The sequence below is a fragment of the Muscardinus avellanarius genome (assembly GCF_963383645.1).
Source record: "Muscardinus avellanarius genome assembly, chromosome: 3".
NCBI lineage: Eukaryota > Metazoa > Chordata > Mammalia > Rodentia > Gliridae > Muscardinus > Muscardinus avellanarius.
This window is the reverse complement of record NC_137788.1, coordinates 42481386-42506815: the sequence shown is the minus strand read 5'-3', so window position 1 is coordinate 42506815 and position 25430 is coordinate 42481386. Positions and strand designations below refer to the sequence as shown.

Below are 25430 nucleotides of genomic sequence, written 5' to 3'. Positions count from 1 at the left end.
TGGATGGTTGTTAAATTAGTGTTTCTGTGGCAGCACAAGAGCTAGGTAGGACCTCTTATTCTACATCTTTGCTCGTGTTTTAAAAATTCTTGATATTAATAGGTACTTTTAAAATTTATTTTCTGAGAGAGAGAGATAGATAGAAAGAAAGGGAGAGAAAGAAAGAGAGAGAGAGAGAACTCCCCCATGGATATGTTAGTCCCCAAGACCACGTCCCCAATGAGCTGCCTCCCCCATTCACACTCTACCTGCTTTCATTACCACCCAATAAATCCAAATTATTAATCCTTCAATTGATTAATCCTCTAAGAAGATTAGAACCCTTATAATCCCACCATTTCACCCATGAACATTTTGATATTGACATACCTTTTCCAGGGAACATTCTATATCCAAACCAGAACAGAGTCAATTTAAAGAAATTTTAACCTTTTCTACTTATATCTGAGTCTCTTGTTTGTTTGTTTTTTAAATGTGCTTTTAGCCAACTGTAGTTAGGAATGCCTGTAGTACTTGGGGGGATGAGACAGGAGGATCACAGGTTCATGGCCAGTCTCAGCAACTTAGTGAGGCCCTCTGAAATTTGGTGAGACCCTGTTACAAAAAAAACAAAAATAAAATAGTGCTGAAGGTGTAGCTTAAAGGTATAAAGCCCCTGAGTTCAATCCCAGTATCACAAAATACACACAAAAAGTGCTTTTTTTCTTTATAAAAAACTTCTTAAAATAGATAATTATGTTATTGATTTAAAGCCATATGTATAAAATAGTGAAAATCAATAATCTATATCTATCTACATATATATGTATATATTTATTTTACTATGAATATACATATGTTGGTTTATATTCACACATATACACATAGTCTGTGGTAGTATTTCTATTAATAAACTTAAGTCTTCCTCCACCCATACCATTATATCTCCTGCCTGGATCCACTGAGGTTTTTTCTCATCATCTGGAGTCTCTCTTGTATACCAATTACTCCCTATCATGCACATATTAAAGAAAAAAATGACCCTTCACACTCTGTGATTGGCTAATTTCATTTAACATACTATTCTCCAGGACCTTCCACTTTCTTGAAAATGATGTAATTTTATTTTTTTATTGCTGAGTAGAATTCCATTGTGTATATTTTCCATAATTTTGTAATCCATTCATCTGTTGATGGACACCTAGGTTGGTTCCATAGTTTGACTATTGTGAATTGTGCTGCTACTAACATGGGGATGCATATGTTACTATAGTTCTCTAGTTTCAACCCCTTTGGAAAGATACCCAGTAGTGGTATGGCCAGATCATATGGTGGATACATTTCCAGTTTTCTAAGAACTCTTCACACTGATCTTCATAGTGGCTGGATTAGTTTTCAATCCCACCAACAATGTAGAAGAGTTCCTATTTCCCCACAGCCTTACCAACAATTATTGTGATTTGACTTCTTTATGATTGACATTCTGATTGGGGTTAGATGAAATCTCAGTGTAGTTTTGATTTCATCTCCCTGATTGCTAATGATGTTGAACAATTTTTCATATATCTATTGGCCATTTGTATCTCTTCTTTTGTGAAATGTCTATTCAATTCAATTGCCATTACTCTTGATGATTTCCTTTGATGAGGAGAAACTTTCTAATTTGATGCCATCCCACTTATTAATTCTTGTTTTAATTTTCTGAGCTTTGGGGGTCTTGTTGAGTAAGTTTCTACCTGTGCCTATATGTTGGAGTCTTCAAGCTATGCCCTCCTTTAACAGTTTCATAGACTCTGGGCTAACTTCCAAGTCTTTGATTCATCTTAAGTTGATTTCTGTGCAGGGTGAGGGGTAATACTTTAATTCCATTTTTCTACAAGTAGATACCAATTTTTTCCAGCACTATTCATTGAAAAGGCTGTCTTTTTTTCCATATATATATATATATATATATATATATATATATATATCCCTTTTGTCTATATTAGCTTTCTTATAGATAGTATATTCTCATTATAACTTTTCATCTTTTTACTTTCAATCTTTTCATGTACTTAAGTATAAAGTTTTCTTTATATGCAACATGTGGTTTTAATATCAATAATACAATTTTTATCTTTTGCTTACAATTATTTTGTATGTATTTATAGTGTGCATTTTATATTTTGTTATACATACTGAAGTGGTCATCAAAGTCAAACATACTAACATATATGTCATCTTACATTGTTACTCACCCATGATGTGTGTGTGTGTGTGTGTGTGTGTGTGTGTGTGTGTGTGTGTGTGTTAAGAACACCTAAAATCTACTCCTGGCCCCCTACCCTAATGATCAATATAGTTCATTAACTGTAAACCTTAAAATATACATTATAAGGCTGGGCGTGATGGTGCACACTTGTAAGCCCCGTGCTTTTGAGACAGAGACAGGAGGATCGCGTAGGTTTGAAGCCAGCCTCGCTGGCTTAAGAGACCCTGTTTCCAAATAAAAATATAAAAAATAGGTGTCTGGGAGTGTAGCCCGGAGGTAGAAGGGCTTCCAGGAACCCAGTACCACCAAATATACGTATTATAAATCTATAACTACTCACTCTACATATTTGCAAGTTTGAACCCTTTAATCTTGACCTGTACTTCCATTTTCACCCCCACCTGTGGTAACTACCACTCTGTTTTGGTACATTTATTTTTTCTTATGTTTTGTTTTATGTTTATCCTATTCATTTTACAATCTTGTTAGCTTTCTTTTAAATGAAAAGGAATTTGATGATATAGAGGCATCATTAGCTTATATTCAAATAGCTATTTCCAGAAGGTTATACTTACACTGATACTTAGTTGAGATATTTCAAACAATATGAGGAAAATATTTTTATGACATACAGATACAGAGAATACCCCTCAGAAAAATGGTGAATAACCTCAACAGAATACTTATGAAAAACCAAAGATTAGATGCTTATTATTCTTTGAGAGTATAGGCATAGTGAACACAAAGACAGTATCTGTTTGATTTACTTTCTGACTTATAACACATAGCATAGTACTTTTTAAAGTCAATAGCTGATTAAATAAGTGAATAAACTAGTTGTCTATAGTTATATTCTGAAGAGCAATAAAATATAGTCAGAAATATTTATATTGAAGTCTTTTCCTGGAGCTTTAAAAGATGAACTTATCCAAGGACTAAATATTCCTGGATTTCAGTTTACTCATCATTGGGTCATGGCAAGGATTTACTAATATAAATGATGTCAAGTTATTTTGAAAGTGCATAGTTATAGACACATATCATATATTCTTACAGATACTATATGGAGCAGCAATTTAAAGACATAGTCTTTATCAAAGCATATTATACTGTTAGATTATTAAGAAAACAATAATATGCTTTACTTTGAATGTTCAAGTGGACATTAATATGTGATTTTTATATCATAAACTTTTAGAGGACAAAAATAGTGGCTTTCCCACTATCTGTTGCTTTAAAGATAGTAATTTTTAGTAAACATTACAACTTATAATTATGTTTTCTAAATTTATATTATCTATTATTCATATCAGCTCTTTCTAGTCTAGTGGTCCATCTCCTTGAGAATTCTGAGTACAACTGAAAGAAAAATCAAGATGAAGGTCTTTGGTCCTAATTAGTTCATGTTTGTACTTTCATATCAATATAAGTTTTTCAATACGTATATACTTAACTGGAGGTAATTGTCCTGGCTCTGGAAAAAGAAATAAATCTGGCTTCTCAGGACAAATTTTAATGAGAACAGATAAAAGCAACCTAAAGGTAATTCGTATGGTTTTGGGGGATTATCTGTTACATTGGATCAGTGTCTGATCAATCCTAGACTCACACAGCCAAGGAAGGTTACAGCTGAAAGAAGGTAGAGGTTACATAGCTCTATATTCTCATTTTGCAGATGAGACCCTGAGAGGGTATAAAAACTTACTTATTGTTACACAGTGAGTCAGCTGAAGTAGAGTCCAGCAATTCTGACTGCCTAGTCCAGGCTAGTTCTTCATCTATCACATACAGTTTATGCAAAAATACAAACAAAAAGACCCAAACAAACAGGTAACATTCCAATATAACTACCAAAAAAAGTAATTAAAACTTTGGTACATATAAGGGTAAAGTTTAATTCTGAGTCCTTTTTTTTACAGGCAAATACACTAGAATTTATGATGACTGATTGATTGTGGTACTGGGGATTGAACCTAAAGGTGTTCTACCACTGAGCTACACTCTCTGCCCATTTTATTTGTAAACAAAGGGTCTCACTAAGTTACCACACACTGGCCTCACTAGAGCTTGTTTTAAAGCAATGCATTGCTGTACTTTTCAAGACAGCACACTACTAACTTCTCAATTGTTTGCTTTGATGCTGCCAAGAGTCACCTTGACTCTCCTTTAGCTGTTGATTATCTGGTTTGGCAATCCATCAGACTCTGCTTATATGGGTAATTCATTGCTCATTAAAGGAAAGACAATGGATGGAGGCGAAACATTAATTCTTATTTTAAATAACTACTAGTTCTATTGGCAGAGAAAATGGAAGTTAAATTTTATGTTTGTGAATTTGCCATTATTATTTGTATGAAGAAACTACTTTTTAATTTTTGTTTAAAAATCGTACTCTATATATTCTTTAACATGCACTGATAGAATTTTGGGATATGACAAGTGCAATGCAAATTACACAGACCTGTGAAAGTTAAACAAGGCTCACTATATTAGAGGTAGCATGTATATAATAAGAACTAATATAACACATATAAGTTTTTCTTCTCATTTTTTCTGTCTAGGAAACTGAAGTTTGTGATTATTCTCTTGGCTTGGTAGGTTTACCACTGGCTCTTTGTAGTGTTCAAATCTGTCAAAGATACTTGTCATACAGAAGGGTGTTGTTGCAGATAAAGGCCAGGCAGAGCTACTTGCACCACACCCTGGACTAGCTGATATCTTTATTTATACTCTGGGCAGCATTCAGAGTTAACAACGTCATAGATGATGAGTGCCGAACCTCCCAGTACTGGATGATGATTGCTAATATCAGAGCTCATAATATTTAAATGTGTCTGCCACGGATCTACATGAACTTCTATTAACACACAGTTCTCTTAATTTTTATTACCAGGTAACCTTGGCCGGGTGGACCAGGTCTCTGAGTTTGAATATGATCTATTCATTAGGCCAGATACCTGTAATCCACGTTTCCGTGTCTGGTTCAACTTTACTGTGGAGAATGTGAAAGAGTCACAGGTGAGGGAAGTAGTGGATGCCTTCGGTTGGGGTGTTGGTAAGAATATGCTTTTGTTTTCCTTTAGAAATATTAAAAACTGAGTGTGTTATAATCTGTCCTTGTATATCTACAGCAATGACAGAGTTTTGTTTTGAGAGATACAGAGAAATAGTTAAGGTATGCTGACTTTTGTTATCTGATGGTTATTAGATAATTCATTTTATCTGAGAATAAATGTTCTTTATTGATTGAATCATTAACATGCTATTCTGGGCTTTCTTGAGGGACACTTAAGGAAATCTTGGAAATGGCTTATTATATTTATGTAGGTAGGGTTACTCTTTGTTATGTTTTTTTCTTTGTAAAGATCTATGACAGACATTTCTTACAGGCCTTGGTTTTAGAAAAAGTTTTTCTTCTTCTGTATAGTAAGGTGTATACTTTTAAGACAATATAATTCTTATAACTAATCCCATGTTCTCTTTGCTTTGATTGCTGGAAACTCAGAAACTATTTTACATCTCTCTTTAGTGATTCTGGAAAACTTTTCTATTTGTGCTCATATGTGCTAACCTTTTAAAAATTCTGAATGTATTAGCCATGTGTGATGGTGGACACCTGAAATCCCAGTGCTTGAGAGGCTGAGACAAGAGGATTGCAGATTTGAGACTAGAGTATAGTAACTTCATGAGACCCTGTTTCAAAATTAAAAAAAATAATAATGTTGCTCTTCTTTAATAATTGAGGAGAAACCCAAGTGGAGTAATGGAGGGGCTCTAGGAGAGGAGGTTGATGGAAGGGAGGGATAATTCTTTATTTTGAAACAGGGTCTCACTATGTTGTGAATGGCCTCACTAAATAGCTGAGGCTGGCTGGGAACCTATGATCTTCTTGTCTCAGCCTCCCAAGTACTGGGATTACAAGCGTGTACCACTATACCTGGCTTTGAACTATATTATGATGTGAGACTGTAATACACCAGTAAAAGTACATTAAAGGATAAAAAAATAAAGGGATGGGGTAAAATTCAGAGGTAAAATATCCCTTGGATTCAATCACCAGGACCACACGCACACAAACATGCAAAAGATCTGAATTTATTGATGTGTTTGTCCCTGATTTCTTCTTCATTTTCTCATAGTGCATGTTTTTATACCCTTTTTAAATTTTGTTTTGCATTAGGGTATTAATTAAAACAGGCAGATAAATACAAATACTTTGAATAAACAGTAGAAGTCTAAAACTAAGAAATCAGCTATCATTCTGTTATACTGAGGCAGCTGATCATGAACGACTGCGTGACCTTTTCACACTTAGTGATCTAGTGATCTTAAGTTTCTTTGAGAAGATTGAACACACAGTCTGGTAACCCAAGATGTACCTTCTTTCTTCAGGTTGTCTTTTTTCTAGTATATTTCATAGAAAGTGAGCGTATTTAATTTCCCCTCTTGAACATCTATTGCACATGCTTCTGTATCTTTTTGTCAACTGCAACTTGAAATGCACACCAGGCGTTATCAGTGTCTGAAGTATTCCTTAACACAGTGTTGGCTGTCCCTGATACCCTGGCTCAGTGAAAAAGGCTGGGTACAGCCACATCTCTTTGCTGCCAATTGTCTTAATTCTCCATTATACCATTGGCATAGGACTTGAGATTATATAATATTTACTGAAGTTTAGATGCTCATGGGAAGGAATCAATGTTTGATAAATATAATTTATGTCAGAATTTTAGAACCAGGGAGACAAAAATAAAAGAACTAAATTGTAAACAGAGAGTACCTTCCGGACAATTTTAATTTTTATCTGTACTTACTCTCCCATGATAACATTTCTTTTTCAGCTTTTCACAATAATGAAATCATGCTTCTCTCTTCTTCCCATAGAAAAACTTATACAGAGATTTACCTGACCCCTAGGATTGTCCTTCTTTTTCCACCAAAATAATCAATAAATCTCAAAGTGCATTTTTCAAAATCTATGTTACTGAGTCTAGAGAGTACAGCTCACAACAGGAGGCTTTAGCTACATGTACTAGATTGAGTCTGCATTCCCAGTTTGGCCCCCCTGTAAAGATCTTTTGCTATCATGAGGTGAGCATATACTCTCCTGTTCTTCCATAGGTGTTCTTGTATTATGTCAGTAACTTACAATTGTCACAAACATAACACCTCTTTTTATTTTTGTGGTACTGGGGATGGAACCCAGGGGCTTTCTACCTCCAGGCTACACTACTAGACCTATTTTATATTTTATTTGGAAACAGGGTCTCAGTAAGTTGCTGAGAGCCTCACTAAGAAGCTGAGGCTGGTTTCAAACCTGTGCAATCCTCCTGTCTCAGCCTCCCAAGTACTGGGATTACTAGTGTGTGCCACCACACCTGGCATAACACCCCTTTAAAACAAACAATAAATCTGGAGTACAGTTGATTCACATAAAAGAAGGGAAACATTTTTATAAAAGCAGTTTAATTTACCAGGATTATTAAATTTACTAAAAGAATTACTCTTTTCTTTTTCTCGCATAGCATGTATATAACCTTGAGCTTGGTTACTGCATCTATGAACCCAATAATGTCTAGGAAATAATAATTTTCAAATAACAGAATCATCCAGCCTCATTATTTCCTTTGCTAAATAAAGACTAAATCTATGAAATTCTGTATTTTTAAACATTGAGCCACATTAATTCCCAGCTTAGGTTTTCACTCACTTTCATCTTTACAAAGATTATATTTATATAGCTTGTACTTGTAAGAAAGGAAGTAGGGGATAAGATGATCAGAGGTCAGGTATGCTACCTGGGAAAGTCTTTTGGATAGGTTCCTCATGCATTTCAGTTTCTTATTTGCTTTTCTACTTTGCTTATAGTGACATTTTTATTGTTTATAATGTTGCAGCTACAGTGTTATAACTTTCACATTATATGTTAAAAGTATACAGCCTTTATAGCAATCTCTGATATCAATTAAATGAGCAAGCAACATGAATATGTTCCAAAGGGTTATTATAATAAGGAGGCTGGGCATGATTTATTTATGAATGTATATTTTTAAGTTGTTGGGACTAATATCTTCTCTGTTTCTCTGAGTTCTATCTACATATCCAGTGCTATCCCCTCCTTGTTAGTTAGAAATCATAAACATGTTTATCTGGCTTGCTGGAGCCTGATGCTTTATCAGACTTTTCTATGGGCCACTGTCTCATAAATTGTAATTACATTATATAGTTATGGAAATCTGTCTCAAGACAGCATAAGATCTACTGGAAAGATACAGTGTATAGCCTCAGCTCACAGGATATTTGTTTTCATGGTTGTCTACATGAAAGAGAATGGTTTTACTATTAAGTTTGACTCGTGAGGTCTATTTTTATAATGTTTCTTCCTCTAATCTTTTTCTATCTCTCTCCAATTTCCGTTAAAATGAAGCTGCATGAATGTAATCTAGTCAAGAACCTTATTTAGGACCTTGTACGAGTAGACAAAAAATTATTAGTCATCACAAGCTGATTTCATTAAACGAATGTTAAAAATTGAAGCTCCAGATATACTATATACACAGGTCTAGCTTTGTGGTTACCTTTCTTGATACTTTCAGAAAGTGATAAAAGCTTGGAACATGTGGTGCTGTATTCAAGGACTGATAATATTAATACCGTAAAGTAGTTGCTAAGTAGTATATTTTCAAGAGTTGATGAAAACTAAATGTCCTTATACCTTTATGAAAAAGGAATTTTCTCTCTGAAAAACTGATATTAAATATTTTTATGTGGAAATTTATTATTGACATATCAGAACACTTTTGTGATGTGAAAGCAAATTTTTTATTTAAATACTCATGATAAAACTTTAGCCAATAAGAGGAAATAAAGTGGTATGCCTGGCCTTGTTTATTCCCCTTTATATTATTTTTATCTCTTTGCCTTTATCTTTTCCAATTATGATTACAAACGCTGTCAATTCTTAATATTGTCAACTTGGAAAATACAGATAATTATGAGAAACAGAGAAAAATTATGCACATTCTCCACCATCACCACCACCACCACCATCAACATCATCAGTATTTGCCAAAAGCAAATACTATTAATTTCTGGCATGTTTATTTCTAAGCTTATATATTTTCTACTTTATTTTAGGAGCATAATTAAATTTGAATTATCCATATGCATCTATTAGGTATTGTTTCTAAATAGCCTAAACATTATCCCAAGCAATTTTATATCATTAAAAACTTAATAAACATGGCTGTCAAACAGGTATTTACTCTTGGGCCACTTTCTTACTCTTGGACATGAATAATATTTTCTATTATATCTTTTTATGAGTAGCACTATAGTGAATATCTTTTATGGAGTTACTGTTACCAAAATGTAATTTTGCTTTTTAAGAACAAATTCTTATTAGGGGAACTAGTGGACAAAGGATATATACATTTTAAAGACCCCTTGTGCATATTTCTAAATTACTTTCCCAATATTTATACCATTTTGTTTTCCTTTTTTTTCTGAAAGTCTGTCTACTGTGTTGACCTGTTTTATCAGTAGGGAACTGGATTTATGTCTTCAGGTACTTTCCAAATTTCTTTTTTGTTGTTTATAATGTGCTTTTATTGGTGCATTATAGTTTCATATCATAATGTAAGTTGTGTTGACGGTGACATACATTCATGCACACAGTACTTGGTGCCCCCCCATTTCTACCCTTCCCAATACAGAATACTGAGATTGACATTGATATGGTAGTATTTTCATTAATTAACCCCCAGTCTTCCTCTTCTCCTAGACCACCTCCCTGGCTCCACTGAAGATTCTCTTCCGTTATCTAGACTGATTATTGTATTTGGGAATGTTGAGATCATTGATGCTTTTGACAAAGGGAAGTTTGGAGATAGAATGATAGAGTAGACATTAGAGAGAATAGGAAGGGAGCTTTGGAGACATAATGAAGGTAACTTGTGTGTGTGTGTGTGTGTGTGTGTGTGTGTGTGTGTGTGTGTAACTGAGACTTGAAACCAGGAATTCTACCTCTGAACTATACCCCAGCTCTATTTTATTTTTTGTTTTGAAACAGGGTCTTGCTAGGTTGTGGATGGCCTCAATAAGTTAATGAGATTGGCTGAGAACCTGTGTTCCTCCTTTCTCAGCTTTCCAAGTACTGGGATTACAAGAATGTTTCACCACATCCAGCTTCCAGGCTACTTTTTAAAAAGAGACTCGCTTCAAAGGGCACTAAAGAAATGAAATTATAATGGATATAAAAAGTAGAGACAAGCCAGGCATGGTGGCACACGCTTGTAATCCTCGTGCTTGGGAGGTGGAGACAGGAGGATTGCACTGGTTCGAAGCCAGCCATGCTGGCTTAAGAGACCCTGTTTCCAAATAAAAATATTAAAAAAAAATAGGTCTGGGAGTGTAGCTTGGAGGTACTAGGGTTTCCAGGAACCCCAGTACCACCAAAAAAAAGTAGAGGCAAAAAATTATGAAGTGGAAGAAAAACATGCTTATATCCTGATTGGAATTATCTAGTACACATCAAACAATGGAGGAGAGAGAAAAGGAATAATTTCTGAAATGGTGTTTGTAAATATTAAGAGGAGATAGCTCATAAATTGAAGGATTGACTTTAGATGGAAGCAGAGATATTCCTTTTTTCTTTTTTCTTTAGTATTGGTGCATAGTAGTCATACATCTTGATGTATGAGTACAAGATGGTAGAGGCTTACATGTACATATCACTCATTCACCCCTTACCCAATTCCTACCCCATTCCTCTCCCTCCCTTCAGCTCATGTTTGGCTTAGTGATTGACTTTGATATGTTTGGGAATGTACATCATGCATATTAGGAATTTTCCTCTTCCCCCCTTATATCAACCCCAGTTAGGCCTCCTTATTTGCTCATCTATGGGTTCTCCTCCTTCATCTAGAGTTTCTCCTATGACTCTTTTTCTCCTTAGCTTTCACATATTAGGTAGAGCATACAATTTCTTACTTTTCGTGACTGACTAATCTCACTTAGCATACTGTTGTCCAGTTACATCTATTTCCCTATAAATGATGTGATTGTATTCTTCTTTATGGCTGATTAAAATTCCATTGTGTATATATCCCATGTTTTTGTAATCCATTTATCTGTTGATGGACATCTTGGCTGGTTCTACAGTTTGGCAATTGTGAATGTTTGGTAGTTTGGTTTTCATTCTTTAGGAGTAGATACCCAGAAGTGGTATTGCTGTATCATATGGTAGGTTCATTTCATTCTTCTGAAGATCCTCCATACTGTTTTCCAAAGTGGTTGCACTAATTTACAATCTCACCAACAATGGAGATATTTCTTATGTAGCAATAGATTGGAGGGAGGAGAAAGTTGGAGCAGATACTTGTAAGTGTATAGAATTAGTGAAAGTTATCTGTGGAGGTTTTCTCATTTCTTCAGTTTTCAAATTTCTCAGTGAAATAGGAGAAAAAGTTATCAGCTGAGATTGATGATAAGGAGATTGATAGATAATGGAGACTTGGAGTAAAACAAGTATAATAGTCATTAAGGAAGGCAAAAGAGTAAATTAACTAAGGTGTAATAATATGACTGTTGACCAATAATAAGGATAACACAAATATACAAACATAACTTCAAAGGGACAAAAAACAGTATGAATGTTTGTTGTCATTTATCCTATTTAGTTACAAGGCTTCAGATGCAGAGTAGGGAGAAAGTTTAATTTAACCAAAGTTGTATTTTTGTTTTTTCTTTTTTGTGTGAGGTACTGGGGATTGAATATTAGGAATTTTCCTTTTATACCTCTGAGCTATACCCACAGCCCTATTTTTTGTTCTTTACTTTAAAACAGAGTCTCACTAAATTTCAGAGGGCCTTACTGAGTAGCTGAGGCTGGCTGCCAACCTGTGTTCATCCCTGTCTTAGCCTTGCCTGACTACTATTTTTTATTCTTAAGAATTATTTTATTATTATTTTGCTTTCTAAAAAAACTTGAGTCCCACAACCCCATAATAACAGAACCCAACAACACAGAATAACAGAGATCTACAGGACAAATTAGAAATTTAGCGGTAGAAATCAGATAAAATTTCCAAGTAATCAGATTAAATTATATGATAATCAAAATATAAAACATCTCTGTCACTCCAAAAAATCTTTTGTACCAACCACCTTCATCTTTTCACCAAATGCTGTAATCCTTTTATCTACCACCAATAAATGAGAGTATCTACTTAGTGATTTTTTATATCTTCAATTTTTCTCATCGCATTTTTATTAAATTATTGAATGTACCTATAAAAATCTTGAATATATTTATAATATCCACATAGAAACCTCTAAAGCTGGGTGTAGTGGCGCATGTTTGTAATCTCAGCATTTGGGAGGCTGAGACCGGAAGATCGTGGTTCATGGACAGCCTCAGCTACTTAGTGAAGTTCTCCCAAACTTAGTGAGACCCTGTTTCAAAAATAAAAAATAAACCAGGCGTGGTGGTGCATGCTTGTAATCCCCACCCTTGAGGGGCGAAGACAGGAGGATTGCACAGGTTCGAAGCCAGCTTGTGCTGGGCTTAAGAGACCCTGTTTCCAAATAAAAAAGTATAAAAATGGGTCTGGGAATGTAGCCAGAGGTGAAAGGGTTTCCAGAAACCCCAGTAGCACCAAAAATAAATAAATAAATAAATAAATAAATAAATAAATAAATAGGGCTGGGGGTGTAGCTTGGAGGTAGAATACTCCTGGGTTCCAGCCCCAGATCCGAAAAAGAAGAAGAAGAAGAAGAAGGAGGAGGAGGAGGAGGAGGAGGAGGAGGAGGAGGAGGAGGAGGAGGAGGAGGAGGAGGGGAAGGGGAAGGGGAAGGGGAAGGGGAAGGGGAAGGGGAAGGGGAAGGGGAAGGGGAAGGGGAAGGAGGAGAGAAACCTCGGAGAAATTTTTATAAGTCCTACTTTTCTTTGCATATTTAGTATTTTTATTGGAGCTGAAAATAATAATTGTTATATCGTGGAGTTTTTAGAGTTTTTTCTTTCTTTAAAAATTGTCAAGTTTGTTTATTTATTTATTTATTTATTATTTATTTATTTATTTATTTATTTTTCCCTGGGAGGCAGTTAAGTTACTTGTGAAACAGTTTGATCCTTCTGAGGATTACTTAAAAACTTTGTTAGGGCAGACCTAATGTAGTGAGGCTAGTCGAGCCCTACTCCTCAGACATGACCCTTCTAGAGTATCTACTGAAGGTTCCATATGTTCAGTGAGGTCTCTCTGTTGTGTCTGGTTACAACCTAAGCATCTCCAAGTTCTGTATCTTAAAAGCCAAGCTGAAAATAGGAATGATGTCATATGTTTCCATTATTTTACAGATCCTAGGTTTTTATGCCTGTTGTTCATTGTCTAAATAAAACAAATACATATTTTATTCAATTTCAAGTTATTTTATTTATTTTTGGTTGTCTTATTAGGAGGGTAGATACAAACCAGTTACTTCATCTTGGTCATCAGGCTGGTTTTTAATTATTGCTAAGTTGGGCTATCTTCACCCTATTAATAAAGCATGACCCTTATAAAACATCTACTAAAGTGTTTATTGACATTTTCCACTCTGATTATTTGGATCTGAATGTTTCCTCTCTTTGTGAGTTCTGGGAACAATTCTTAGAACTACTTAAAAATTGCAGTTCCTGGAAATGCTTTCTGGCAATTGTTCTTTACCTATTCTTATAGATTCCTACCTTATGCACATATAGCTTTACACTAAGGCAAATAATTAACTGGAATCCTCTGCACATGTCTGGAACTTTTTCCTGTGCTGAATTTTTTTCTTTTTCAATACAATTTTTTTCTCCCATAATTCCAGTTATATCATCTCCACCTGTACTCCTTGGACTCTAACATCTGCTTTTTTCAACTCAGTGTGACACCCATGTTTTGCACAAGTTTCTTTTTATCAAAACATAGTTCAGAATGTGCCTCCAGACAGAAAACCTTCGTGATCATAGGCTTTATTGCATTTTTTCCCTCCTCTCAGGGATCAGTCATGAGTCATTTGTTGCCCAGTGTCTTAAAACATCTGTTATATATTTTGTCTATTGTTCCTATTATTTATAGTGGGAAGATAATTCAGTACCAAATACTCTAACATGACTGGAGGCAGACTATTTTTAACTATATATGTCACAAAATAAAAGAGGGATGGGACAATATAGGACACATACAATAAATCTGTGAAAGAGAGAAAGTACATTAAAAAAAACAAGGAGTAGCAAAATGATTAAGGAGTAGAGAAAACTTGATAAGTGCACTGAAGATAGAAAATAAAAAGATATTCTAGTAATTACAGCTGGACAGAAGACATAGATTAGAACTTCATTTACTTTTGTTGGAGATTCTAATGAAGTCATAGAAGTTTTGGAGTCAGGATATTATATGAAAGAAAGTTGAAGGAGTTACAGTTATTGTAAGTATTGGTAACACCAAGGTGTAGATAATGACTATTCGAGTAAACTACCTGAAGTAAAATGAAGGAACGGGTCATTGAAGAGGGATAACCCAGGGAAGTCAGAGTGGTGGGAAGATTATCTCAATATATAATGGGAAAATGAAAGTGAAGCCTGAAAAACAATCATTGAGGATGAGGAAGAATAACAGAGGAAGAGAGAATTGAAGACTGTTATATGTAGATATAGAAGTTCCCCTAAAGGGCTCACCTATTAATATTCAGGATTGATATTATTAAATCATGAGAGTTATAATTTGGTGGTGACCTCGGTTTGTAGGTTGTGGTTGAAGATGGTGGGTCCCTGGGTCTGTGGCCCTGAGTTCAACCACCTCTCACTCCCTCTCTTTTGCTTCTGTCCTCCATGTCAGATAATAAAAAAAAAAATGTCATTGGCATTAAGAATATACACAGTCTAATGAACAGAATGAAAGTCAAAAACAAGGATATTTAAATAAGAGGATTTAGTATGTGACTTAAATTGTACTATGAAATAATAGGAATAGCAAGATGTATGTGTAGCAAAATACTCCTATTTCACAGTTTTAAAAACCTTATCAATGGATTAAAGACGTATGTGAAAACATTTAAAATTAAATATAAAATCTTTTATTGACTTTGAAAGTAGAATGAAATTTCTTATGAAAGAAACAGAAAAGAAAAATTATCTGTAGAATGATATCTTTGAGTTTGTAAAAATAAAATCTATGTGACAAAACATCCAAAGTTGAAAGATACGCATTATCCTGGGAAATATATTTTTACAATGTATTACATATAAAAGATTAATATAAAAATATTCTAAGATCTTCTGAATAAAGACACAAAAGATAAAATTTAAAAATAAGATTAAGAAAAGAAAGTAAGGCATGGTGATATGTACCTATAATCCCAGTTGTTTGGAAAGAACTTGGGAGATACTCTAGTACCTGCCCCCCCCCAATTAAAACAAACATAAAATAAGAAAAAATACAAAACACAAATAACATTTTCTGCTTAGTACTTTGGAACATGTATTCTATTTTATGGAATTAAATGTTGTTCAATGCTAGGATCACAAAAAACAAAAAGAAAAAGAAGAACAACTCATAAGTGGAAGGGGGTAGGAAGAAATAAAACAACCAAAGAAACCAAGGAAATAAACAGGCTCTTTATTTTTACATTTTTTTTTATATTTTTTTGGTGGTACTGGGGTTCCTGGAAACCCTTCTACCTCCGGGGTACACTCCCAGACCTATTTTATACTTTTCATTTGCTAACAGGTTCTCCTAAGCCAGCATGGCTGGCTTTGAACCTGTGTGATCCTCCTGTCTCCGCCTCCCAAGTGCAGGGATTACAAGGGTGGGCCACCACGCCTGACAGAAAAGCTTCTGGTTGGTTTTTTTTTTTTTTAAAGATTGACTTTGTATCCAGACCCATTGATGAATTTGTTGATCATTCTATAGGCCTTTTCTTTGAGTTCGTTGGGTCTTCTAAATATAATATTATTTATTTATTTATTTATTTATTTATTTATTTATTTATTTTGGTGATACTGGGGTTCCTGGAAGCCCTTCTACCTCCGGGCTACACTCCCAGACCTATTTTATATTTTATTTTTGGAAACAGGGCCTCTTAAGCCTGTGCGGCTGGCTTCGAACCTGCGTGATCCTCCTGTCTCCTCCTCCTAAGCGTGGGGATTACAAGCGTGCGCCACCACGCCCGGCATAAAATATCATTTCATCTGGAGATAAAGATAGGTTCAGTTCTTATTTTCTTATTTATAGTCCTTTTATTTCCTTGCCTTATCACTCAGGCTAGAGTCTCAAGTACTATATTGAAAAGGAGTGGTGATAGTGGACATCTTTGTCTTGCTCCTGTTTTTAGGGGGAACTCTTGTAGTTTTCCCCCATTTAATATAATAGTGGCTGTGAGCCTACTATATATTGCCTTTATGATGTTGAGGTATGTTCCTTCTATAGTATGAGTGGGTATTGGATTTTGTTGAATGCTTTTTCAGTGTCTACTGAAATGATCATATGATTTTTGTCTTTAGTTCTGTTTATGTGTTGAATTACATGGATTGCTTTTTATATGTCGAACCAGCCTTGCATCCCTTGGATGAACCTGGGTCATGATGTATAATTTTCTTAATGTGGTTTTAAATATGCATTGCTAATATTTTTTTAGAAGTTTTGTGTCTAAGTTTAGTTTCACAATTGACAGACCATGGAACTAGTGGAAATGTCCATCAACAGAAGAATGAATTACAAAGCTATGGGATATGTACACAATGAAATTTTACTTAGCCATAAAGAAGAACAAAATAATGTAATTTGCAGGGAAAAGTATAGAAGTGGAGAACATTATGCTAAGTGAGGTTAGTCAGTCCCCAAAGTGAAAAGTCAGATGTTTTACCTAATATGCGGAAGCTAGGGAGAAAATATATAGGTGACCTAACTGAGGGAAATGGGAGGGAGGGAGAGGAAAAGAATTCAGGAGACATGATTTAGATACACAAACTTATCAAAGTCAATCACTATGCTGAGCATGGGAAGGAGGAAAGAGGGAGGGTAGAGAGAGGGAAGGGGAGGGGAGTCTTTAGGAGTGCTGTGTGCATGTATGCCTCCACCACTCTGAACTTCATCAAGATGTGTGATTACAACACACCAATAAAATAAAACTATTAAAAAAGGAAAGGAAGTAAAGGAGATAAGAACTCTCTCAAATACAAGTGTAGTGGCAAGAAGCATGGGCTTTTTGTACTAGAGTCTTACTTTTGGTACTTGCTGGCTTTGTGTTCTTGGATAAGTTACAAACCTTTCCAAACACTAGTTTATTCACTTTTAAATTTGAAATTATACTCTTTACTTTTAAGTGTTTTACTGAAGATTGTTCATCAATGTTTAAGAAATTTTAGTAACTTTATTTGTTGAGTTGGAGTTGATGACACATTTACTTGAGAAATTTTTTATTTTACTTTAGGATTATAATATGTTAGCTATATTTCACAGTGCTAGAAGTGCTTAGTTTGAGTAAATATTCAGACATAGAATGGTATTCAATGTACAAAAGATAATGGAAAGCTTAAAGAATTTGCATAGAAATTATATTATTTCAACTTTAGGGTAAATGTTGCATACATGAATGCATTTTAATTCTCTTACATTACAGGTACATTTTAGTTTCTGGGAACTAGTAATGAATCAAAATACTCTGCCTAGAATTATTTGCTCCCATACTTTTAACCATGTCATATATACAGAAATGAATTTGTGTTTATAATGTTTGTATATTTTCTCATGACATCATGTATACCACATACTATTACCATAATTTAAAATGAGAGGAATAAAATTTAAACTCAACTGTCATTAAAATTTGTAGTATTTATCGAAAAAGCACTTTCACAGCTAGATGTCATTGTACACCCTTGTAATTTCAATACTTGGGAAACGGAGACAGGAGGTTCTAAGGTTTGAAGGCAGCCTCAGCAATTTAGCAAGCCTAGTGAGACCCTGTTTCAAGATAAAAAATGAAAAAGGCTGGAAATTTAGCTCAGAGGTAGAGTGGCCCAATACCCAAAACCCCACCACAAACAGCATTTTCTCTATGATAATTGTAATAGTTGTGAATGTTTTGAATTATTTTTTATTGTTGAACTTAATAGGTATATTGTACCCACTATCTTAATTTATTTTGCATTTAATATTATTTATATTTACTGTTAGAAATAACATTACTTTCATATTTTTCACTGATTCTCCTTTTATCTGCCTGCTTAATTATTCCAATTCTCCTTCATATTATTTTTATCTCTTCTAAATTTTCTACAACATTGATATTCACAATGATTCTGTCTCATGTAATTATGTCATGTAACATAAAACTCTTTTTCATATAACCAATTGTATCTCTACTTGAAAATCTCTCTTGTATTCAACTGCCTATTCTATATCATCACTTAATGCCCCACAAGTATCTTGAAACTTAAAAGTGAGCTCCTTCTCTTTCCTTGTTAAACCACCTTTATATTTTTTATTGCATTAACTGATACTACTCACCATGCAGCCTCAAACCAGAAATGTGGGTGTTATCTCACACTCCTTTTTTATGGGTCCATACCTAAAAATAGTAATCATGGGACCTGTTATCACCACTTCTTGTTGACTAATACTGGGCCAGTACTTTGGTAGATGTTTTATATTCAGTATTTGAAATGATCCTGAGAGGTTAGTACTGTTATTTTCTAGGTAAGGAAATCAAATTTGTTTCTGAATCTAGCACATTTAAAGTCATTTCTCAAATTGATCAGTGCTGTCTCTGCTAATATAATTCAAGTTCAGTCTGTTGATGTAGGCTGCCTGGATGATGACAGTTGTGTTCCAACCTGTTGCGTTGTCTAGTCTTACTATTAAAGTACATCCTTTACACTGAACCTAGAATACTCTATATAAAGAGCAATTCTGAAATTTTCACTCCACTGCTAAATCTCTTCAACTTTACCCTACTGGCTATAGAGAAAAGTCCACACTTCTTAGCCTAGAGTATGCCACTCTCAATGGCCTGGTCCTCATCCAGTTTGCCTTACCTTAAATACCTGTTGGACCTCTGGGGTTCTCTGCAGAGGCAATGTCGTTTCACACCTCCCTGGGTTTTGCTGATTCCTTCCTGTAATGTCCTTTTACTGCTTCTTCATTTGGATTAAGCTCAAATTTTACAGTGATATTTATGTGACCTTGGGCAAGTTATTTTATACTCTTTATGTACCTACCTGTGATAGTATAGATTCTCCTCAAAGTATGGTAGGGGTTTCATTCCAATTTTAACGTAAATTGAAATTTACATTAAATTAAAATTCCATGTAATACACCTGGTCTACCAAACATTAGAGTTCAGCAACAGAGTACATTGTGAAATATCAGTTGTTCAGTCTTGTAATTATATCAGTGAATGAGATCCCTGGCTGAGTGCTGCTACCCAGGTTTGAGAGACAGCGATTTATAGCACATATTCATGTATTATAAGTCATATATACAAAGCAGTTTTGCCTGACATAGAGAAAGCACTTCATCAAAGCTTGTTTTCTTATTTATATTTAACAGGTCCTGTATTTATATAGGACCTCCAAGAAAATGTAGAAAAGGAGTAGCGTCAATCCCCATGGTGCCCCTATCCCAAACCTAGAGGAATGCATTCAGTCTTTAAACACTAAAATACTACCTGTAGTTTTTTTTTTCTATGTATCTTATATATGTCCTTTATTAGACTGAGAGCATTTTATTCTCCTAATTTTCAGACAGTGTTTAAAAGCATGAGGTGATACTAAACTTTGTTAAATGTCACTATACCTTTTCATAAAATCAATTGAAACTTGAGTGATGATTTTCTCATTTCTCAGGCTTTCACAAAGTCACCTAACACTAAATTTATAAAAATTCATCTCTGCTGTTAAATAGCATGTGGAAATATTTATTTATTTATTTATTTATTTATTTATTTATTTATTTAATTGATTGCAGTCCCAGGGATGGAACTCAGGGGCATTCAACCTGCAAGCCATACTTTAACCCTATTTTTTTTTTTTTACTTTAAACAAGGTCTCATTGAGTTGCAAAGGGCCTCACTAAGTTGCTGAGGCTGTCTGCGAACTGTGATCTTCCTGTCTCAGCCTCCCAATGCTGGGATTACAAGTGTGTGCCACCATGCCTGGCGACAATATTTTAAATATCACTAATATAATAGAATTGAAATGTTCTTACAAACTAAGTATATGGTTATATTTATATAGGTATACATATATTAACTAGCTCAATTTAACCATTCTTTAATACATACATTTTTTCAAAATTTTCTATCATTTAAAATTAATATGTACATTTTTTCACAAATTAAAAATAATAATTACATACATCCCTAGTTATGACCTTACAGCATGACTGCCATATGTGCTGTTGATTGTTGATGGAAATACTGTTACATGACCATGTAATACATTATTACTTACTGTAGCTGCTATATTGTACAATAGATGTTTTGAATTTTCTCTAAGTGAAATTATCAATTGGTCAACTCCCGAGGCTTCCTTATACCTCATGCTTTGGTAGCCACCTTTCTACTTTCCACTTGTATGAATTAAACTAGTTTAGTTTTTGCATATGAGGTCATATTATATATATATATATATATATATATATATATATATATATATATATATTTGGTGCCTTGCTTATTTCACTTACCATAATTTTCCTCTGGGTTAATCTTTGTTGTTGCAAATTCAGCCCAAAGAAGAGAAGGTACAATACCACACTTTCTTTATTCATTTATTCATGATACTTAGGTCAGTTTTACATCTTTACTATTATGAATTATGCTACAATGAATATGGATCTTTTCAGTATACTGAATTCATTTTATTTGGATATATGGTCATTAGTGGGATTATTGGATCATGAGGTAATTCTCATCGCGATATTTGAGGAAACTCCATACTGCTTTCCAAAAGGCTATTTTCATTCTCATTGACGCAAAAGGTCCCCTTTTCTCTATATCCTTTCCAATATTTGTTACCATTTTGATAACACATTTTAATGGGTATGAGGTAATATTTCATTGTGGCTTTAATTTGCATTTCTCATTTTTAACTATATCTGTCAGCTGTTTGTATGTCTTCTCTTGAGAAATATCTGTTCAGTTCTTTGCCCATTTTAAAATCAGATATTCATTTTCTTGCTAACAAGTTGTTTGAGTACCTTATATATATTTTTATTAACCCCTTATTATATGTCTGCTTTTCAAGTATTCTGCAAAGTATTCTTTTCACCTATTCTCTAGTTTCTATCTTTACTCTGTCATTTTCCTGTACAGAGCTTTTTAAAAAAATTTTCTATAATCTTATTTGCCTATTTACTTTCTCTTCCGGTGCTTTTTGGGTGCTATCTGAAAAATTATTGCTCAGACCAATGTCAAGGAAATTTTACCCTCTGTTTTCTTTTAGTAATGTTATAGTTTTTGTTCTTATGATCTGAACATACTATCTGTCATAGAGAATGTACTTTTTGCACTGGAGAAGAATATGCATTATGCTATTGATACATAGAATGCTCAGTATCTGTTAAGTTCATTTGGTCTAAAGTATAGCTTAAATTTCATGTTTCCTTATTGATTTCATGTCTAGATAGTCTGTGATAGTCTGTCTGTTGCTGACAGTGGAGTAATAAAGTCCTCTACTATTATTGTATTATAATCTCTCTTTAGACCTATTAATGTTTGCATTATATATAGTTACTTTGATATTGCATTCATATATTTATAATTGATATAACCTCTTGATAAGTTAATCCCTTTATCATTAGCTAATGTATTACTTTTCCTTTTTACAATTTAAATTTGAAATATATTTTACTTGTTAAAAATATAACTATCAGTATTCTCTTTTGGTTTCCAATTGTATGGAATATCTTTTTTCATTATGTTACTTTCTATCTGTGTGTACCTACCATTGAAGTGAGTATCTTGTAAACAGCATATAGTTGAGTCTTATTTTTAATTCAGTCAGTTAATAACTTTTTATTGGAGAATTTAATTTTATCTTGAATTTACATTCAGGATACTTATAGATAGGTAAGGATTTACTAGTGCTATTTTAAATTGTTTTTTAGTTCTTTTGTTTTGTTCTTTACTTTCTCTCTTGCTCTCTTCTCTTGTGACTAGGTGATTTTTCTCTGGTATTTTGCTTTGATTTTTTACTTTTTGTCTTTTGTGTGTCTAACAAAGGTTTTTGATTTTGTAGGCCATGAGGCCTATAGAAACACCTTAAAATTACAATAAGAATTTTAAGCTAACTACTTAAAAACTTCATTACACATAAAGTCTACAATTCTTTCTACACATCAATTTTATGTTTCTGATGTAACAATTTATATCTTTTATATTTGAATTTTTTAACAAATTGCTGTACATTATTTGTACTAGTTTTGTCTTTTAATTTTCATTTTAAAGATACTTTTAAAGGTATATTTTAAAAATACTCTTATTTTTTTGTGGTACTGGGGATGAAACCCAAGGACATTCTACCTCTGAGCTACACCCCTACCCCTATTTTTTATTATTTATTTATTTATTTATTATTTAAACAGGTCTCACTGTGTTGTAAAGGGCCTCATTGAGTAGCAGTGCCTCTTTGTGAATCATGATCCTCCAGTCTCAGCTTCCCAAATGTCAGGATTATAAGTGTGCACCACTATGCCTGGCTTGCAAAATACTTTTATTTTATCTTAAAGATAGTATTATAGTATATGAATGTTCTCAATTTGACTTTTATCAGTGAGTTTTATTTGAGTATTCTCAATTTGACTGTATAACAACTTTTATCAGTGAGTTTGATATTTTCATTTGTTTATGTGTTACTAATCAGACTCCAGTGGCTGGCCAGGTGCTGGGATAGATCTAGCACCTGGAACCACTGAGATGGACAGAAAGCTTGAGTACATGAGTGTGCTATACTCGTGTGTGGAGACATAGGGACTTTTCTGGTATGGTGTTTTACTGGGGAGAACTCTGTTGGGATCTAAGACAAAAATCTGTTATTGCCTTCCACTCTTTTCTCCAAGTAGAGGGCATGCTGTGAATAGGTGTGAGGGAGGAATGACATGGGTAATGTAAATCTGTTCTCCCTAACTTCTCAATGTATTTTTTTCTTCCTTTCTGTATTATACCAAAGTACTTTAATCTCTCACCTGGTTTACACAGCTCCTTTAAAGGTATTTTTGTTCATGGATAGTTCTTCAAATAGATGCTTCTATTGAGGGAAGAGTACTAGACCTTTTACTGCCATTTTTCTAACACCAGCCCCTTAAAAAAAATCTGCAGCCTGAATATTTATTATCAAATAAAATTGCATTTTTGTGTAACATGGTGATTTTTTTTTACTGAAAATATGATATGGCATAAGAGATTTTACAGCACTTTCATTTATTTCATTATGTCATTAATCTAAAAAACAATGCTGTGAAGTAATTATTATTAGTAGATAAGAAAACTGAGACTCATAAAGGATAGGTAATTAGCTGAAAGGATCTGGCCACCTATGACAGTTTAACATTCTTCCAGTATTCTGTTCTCTTTTTGCCTTTTAGCCTCTGTATTAATGTTTCAGAGTGACTTTATACTCTCTGTCTTGAAAAATTATCTTTTTTTTTCTTTTAGATGAAATACCAGAAGTTCTGAATGATAAAATGACTCATTCACAGTCTGGTTTATGGCAGAGCTTGCCTTTTAGCCCAGTCCTCTTGACTTCCATGCTAGTTCTTTTGTCTCTTCATTAAGGTATACTCTGATATTCACTGTAAAATAGGCTTTCTTTTCTTACTTTGTCTCACTATTTATACATCTTTGAGACTTTGTTAGTCCTTGTCTGGTAAGATGATGTTCCACATTGAGACTTTTAGCAAATATTTTTCACTTTCAAATATTATTCAACCCAATTTTATATCAAGATTGCTCTTGTCTCATTAATTCTGTTGCTCTAGTGAATTATATTGGAAGTATAGAATAATTATATTTGGTGTTATTACCTTATTATAATGCAACAGAGAATTTATTATAAAAATTCACAAATTATTTTAATTTAAAATATATAAAGCAATTCAGGTATTAGTCTTATGCAGACATTTTAATTTTTAGTACCTAGAATAAAGGATTTGACCTAATTCACGAGTTTTCTTTTAAATATATGGAAATGTTATATTGTTGACTGTATGTCATTAAGTAAAAATAGTACCATATAAATATACAAGATAAATGATAACCAAATATGAAGTTATTTTTTAATTTCATTTCCCTTTTCTTTCCCTCGAAGTAAAATGTTCAATTTATGAAATATGTTCTATAATCTAACAATACTTATTCTAATATGTAACAAAAGAACGTCTAAACAAATGGATATATTGAGTTATGGGTATTTGACTTATTTCTGCATATTATTGATATTAGTTGATTTCATTTTTTAAAACCTTTCTTGAGCCGGGCATGGTGGCACACGCTTGTAATCCCTGCGCTTGGGAGCAGAGACAGGAGGATCGCACAGGTTTGAAGCTAGTGCGCTTGCTTAAGAGACCTTGTTTCCACATTTAAAAATAAGTATAAAATTAGGTCTGGGAGTGTAGCCGGAGATAGAAGGGCTTCCAGGAACCCCAGTACCACCAAACAACAACAACAACAACAACAACAACAACAACAACAACACCAACAACAACAACAACACCTTTTCTTGATTAGTTAATTGAATGTGCTTAATTACCCAATTCTATTAAAAAATAAAGGTAGGAAAAAGTTAGAAACAATAAGCTGTGCTAGTTTCCCTCATTCCCTCACTGAATTTATCTAAATCTATCTGTAATGAATGTTTAGGCTATAATATATGAGAGAATAAAGTCAAAGCATTTTGAGTTTGTTAGAGTTTAGTTGCTTACTAGTTGCTGACTTTTATCGTTTCTTAACTTTTCTGAGTCTCAGTTTGCATATGAAATATTATTTTAAGCAAGCTTTGTTTATTTGAGTAATTAAGTTTATTAAATAACTTTGAAACTAAATTTTGAACATGTGGTAAAGTTCCTGGTATGTAATCTTTTTCTAGAAAATATTTGTTAATATGATTCAAAAGGTATTTATTTATCTTGTGCTTTTATTGGTGCATTATAGTCATATCATAATGTAAATCATGTTCACA

The 25430-nt window shown here is 33.7% G+C and overlaps 1 protein-coding gene across 1 annotated transcript in view; it reads left to right on the top strand.

The window, feature by feature from the left end:
- AGBL4 (AGBL carboxypeptidase 4) overlaps positions 1-25430 on the top strand; it is a gene marked incomplete at both ends in the record, with an annotated part of 1136473 nt that overhangs the window by 155648 nt on the left and 955395 nt on the right. Inside the window, 2 exon segments of the mRNA XM_080691412.1 lie at positions 5124-5275; positions 5277-5285. Of these exon segments, the coding sequence (XP_080547538.1) occupies positions 5124-5275; positions 5277-5285 (161 nt within the window).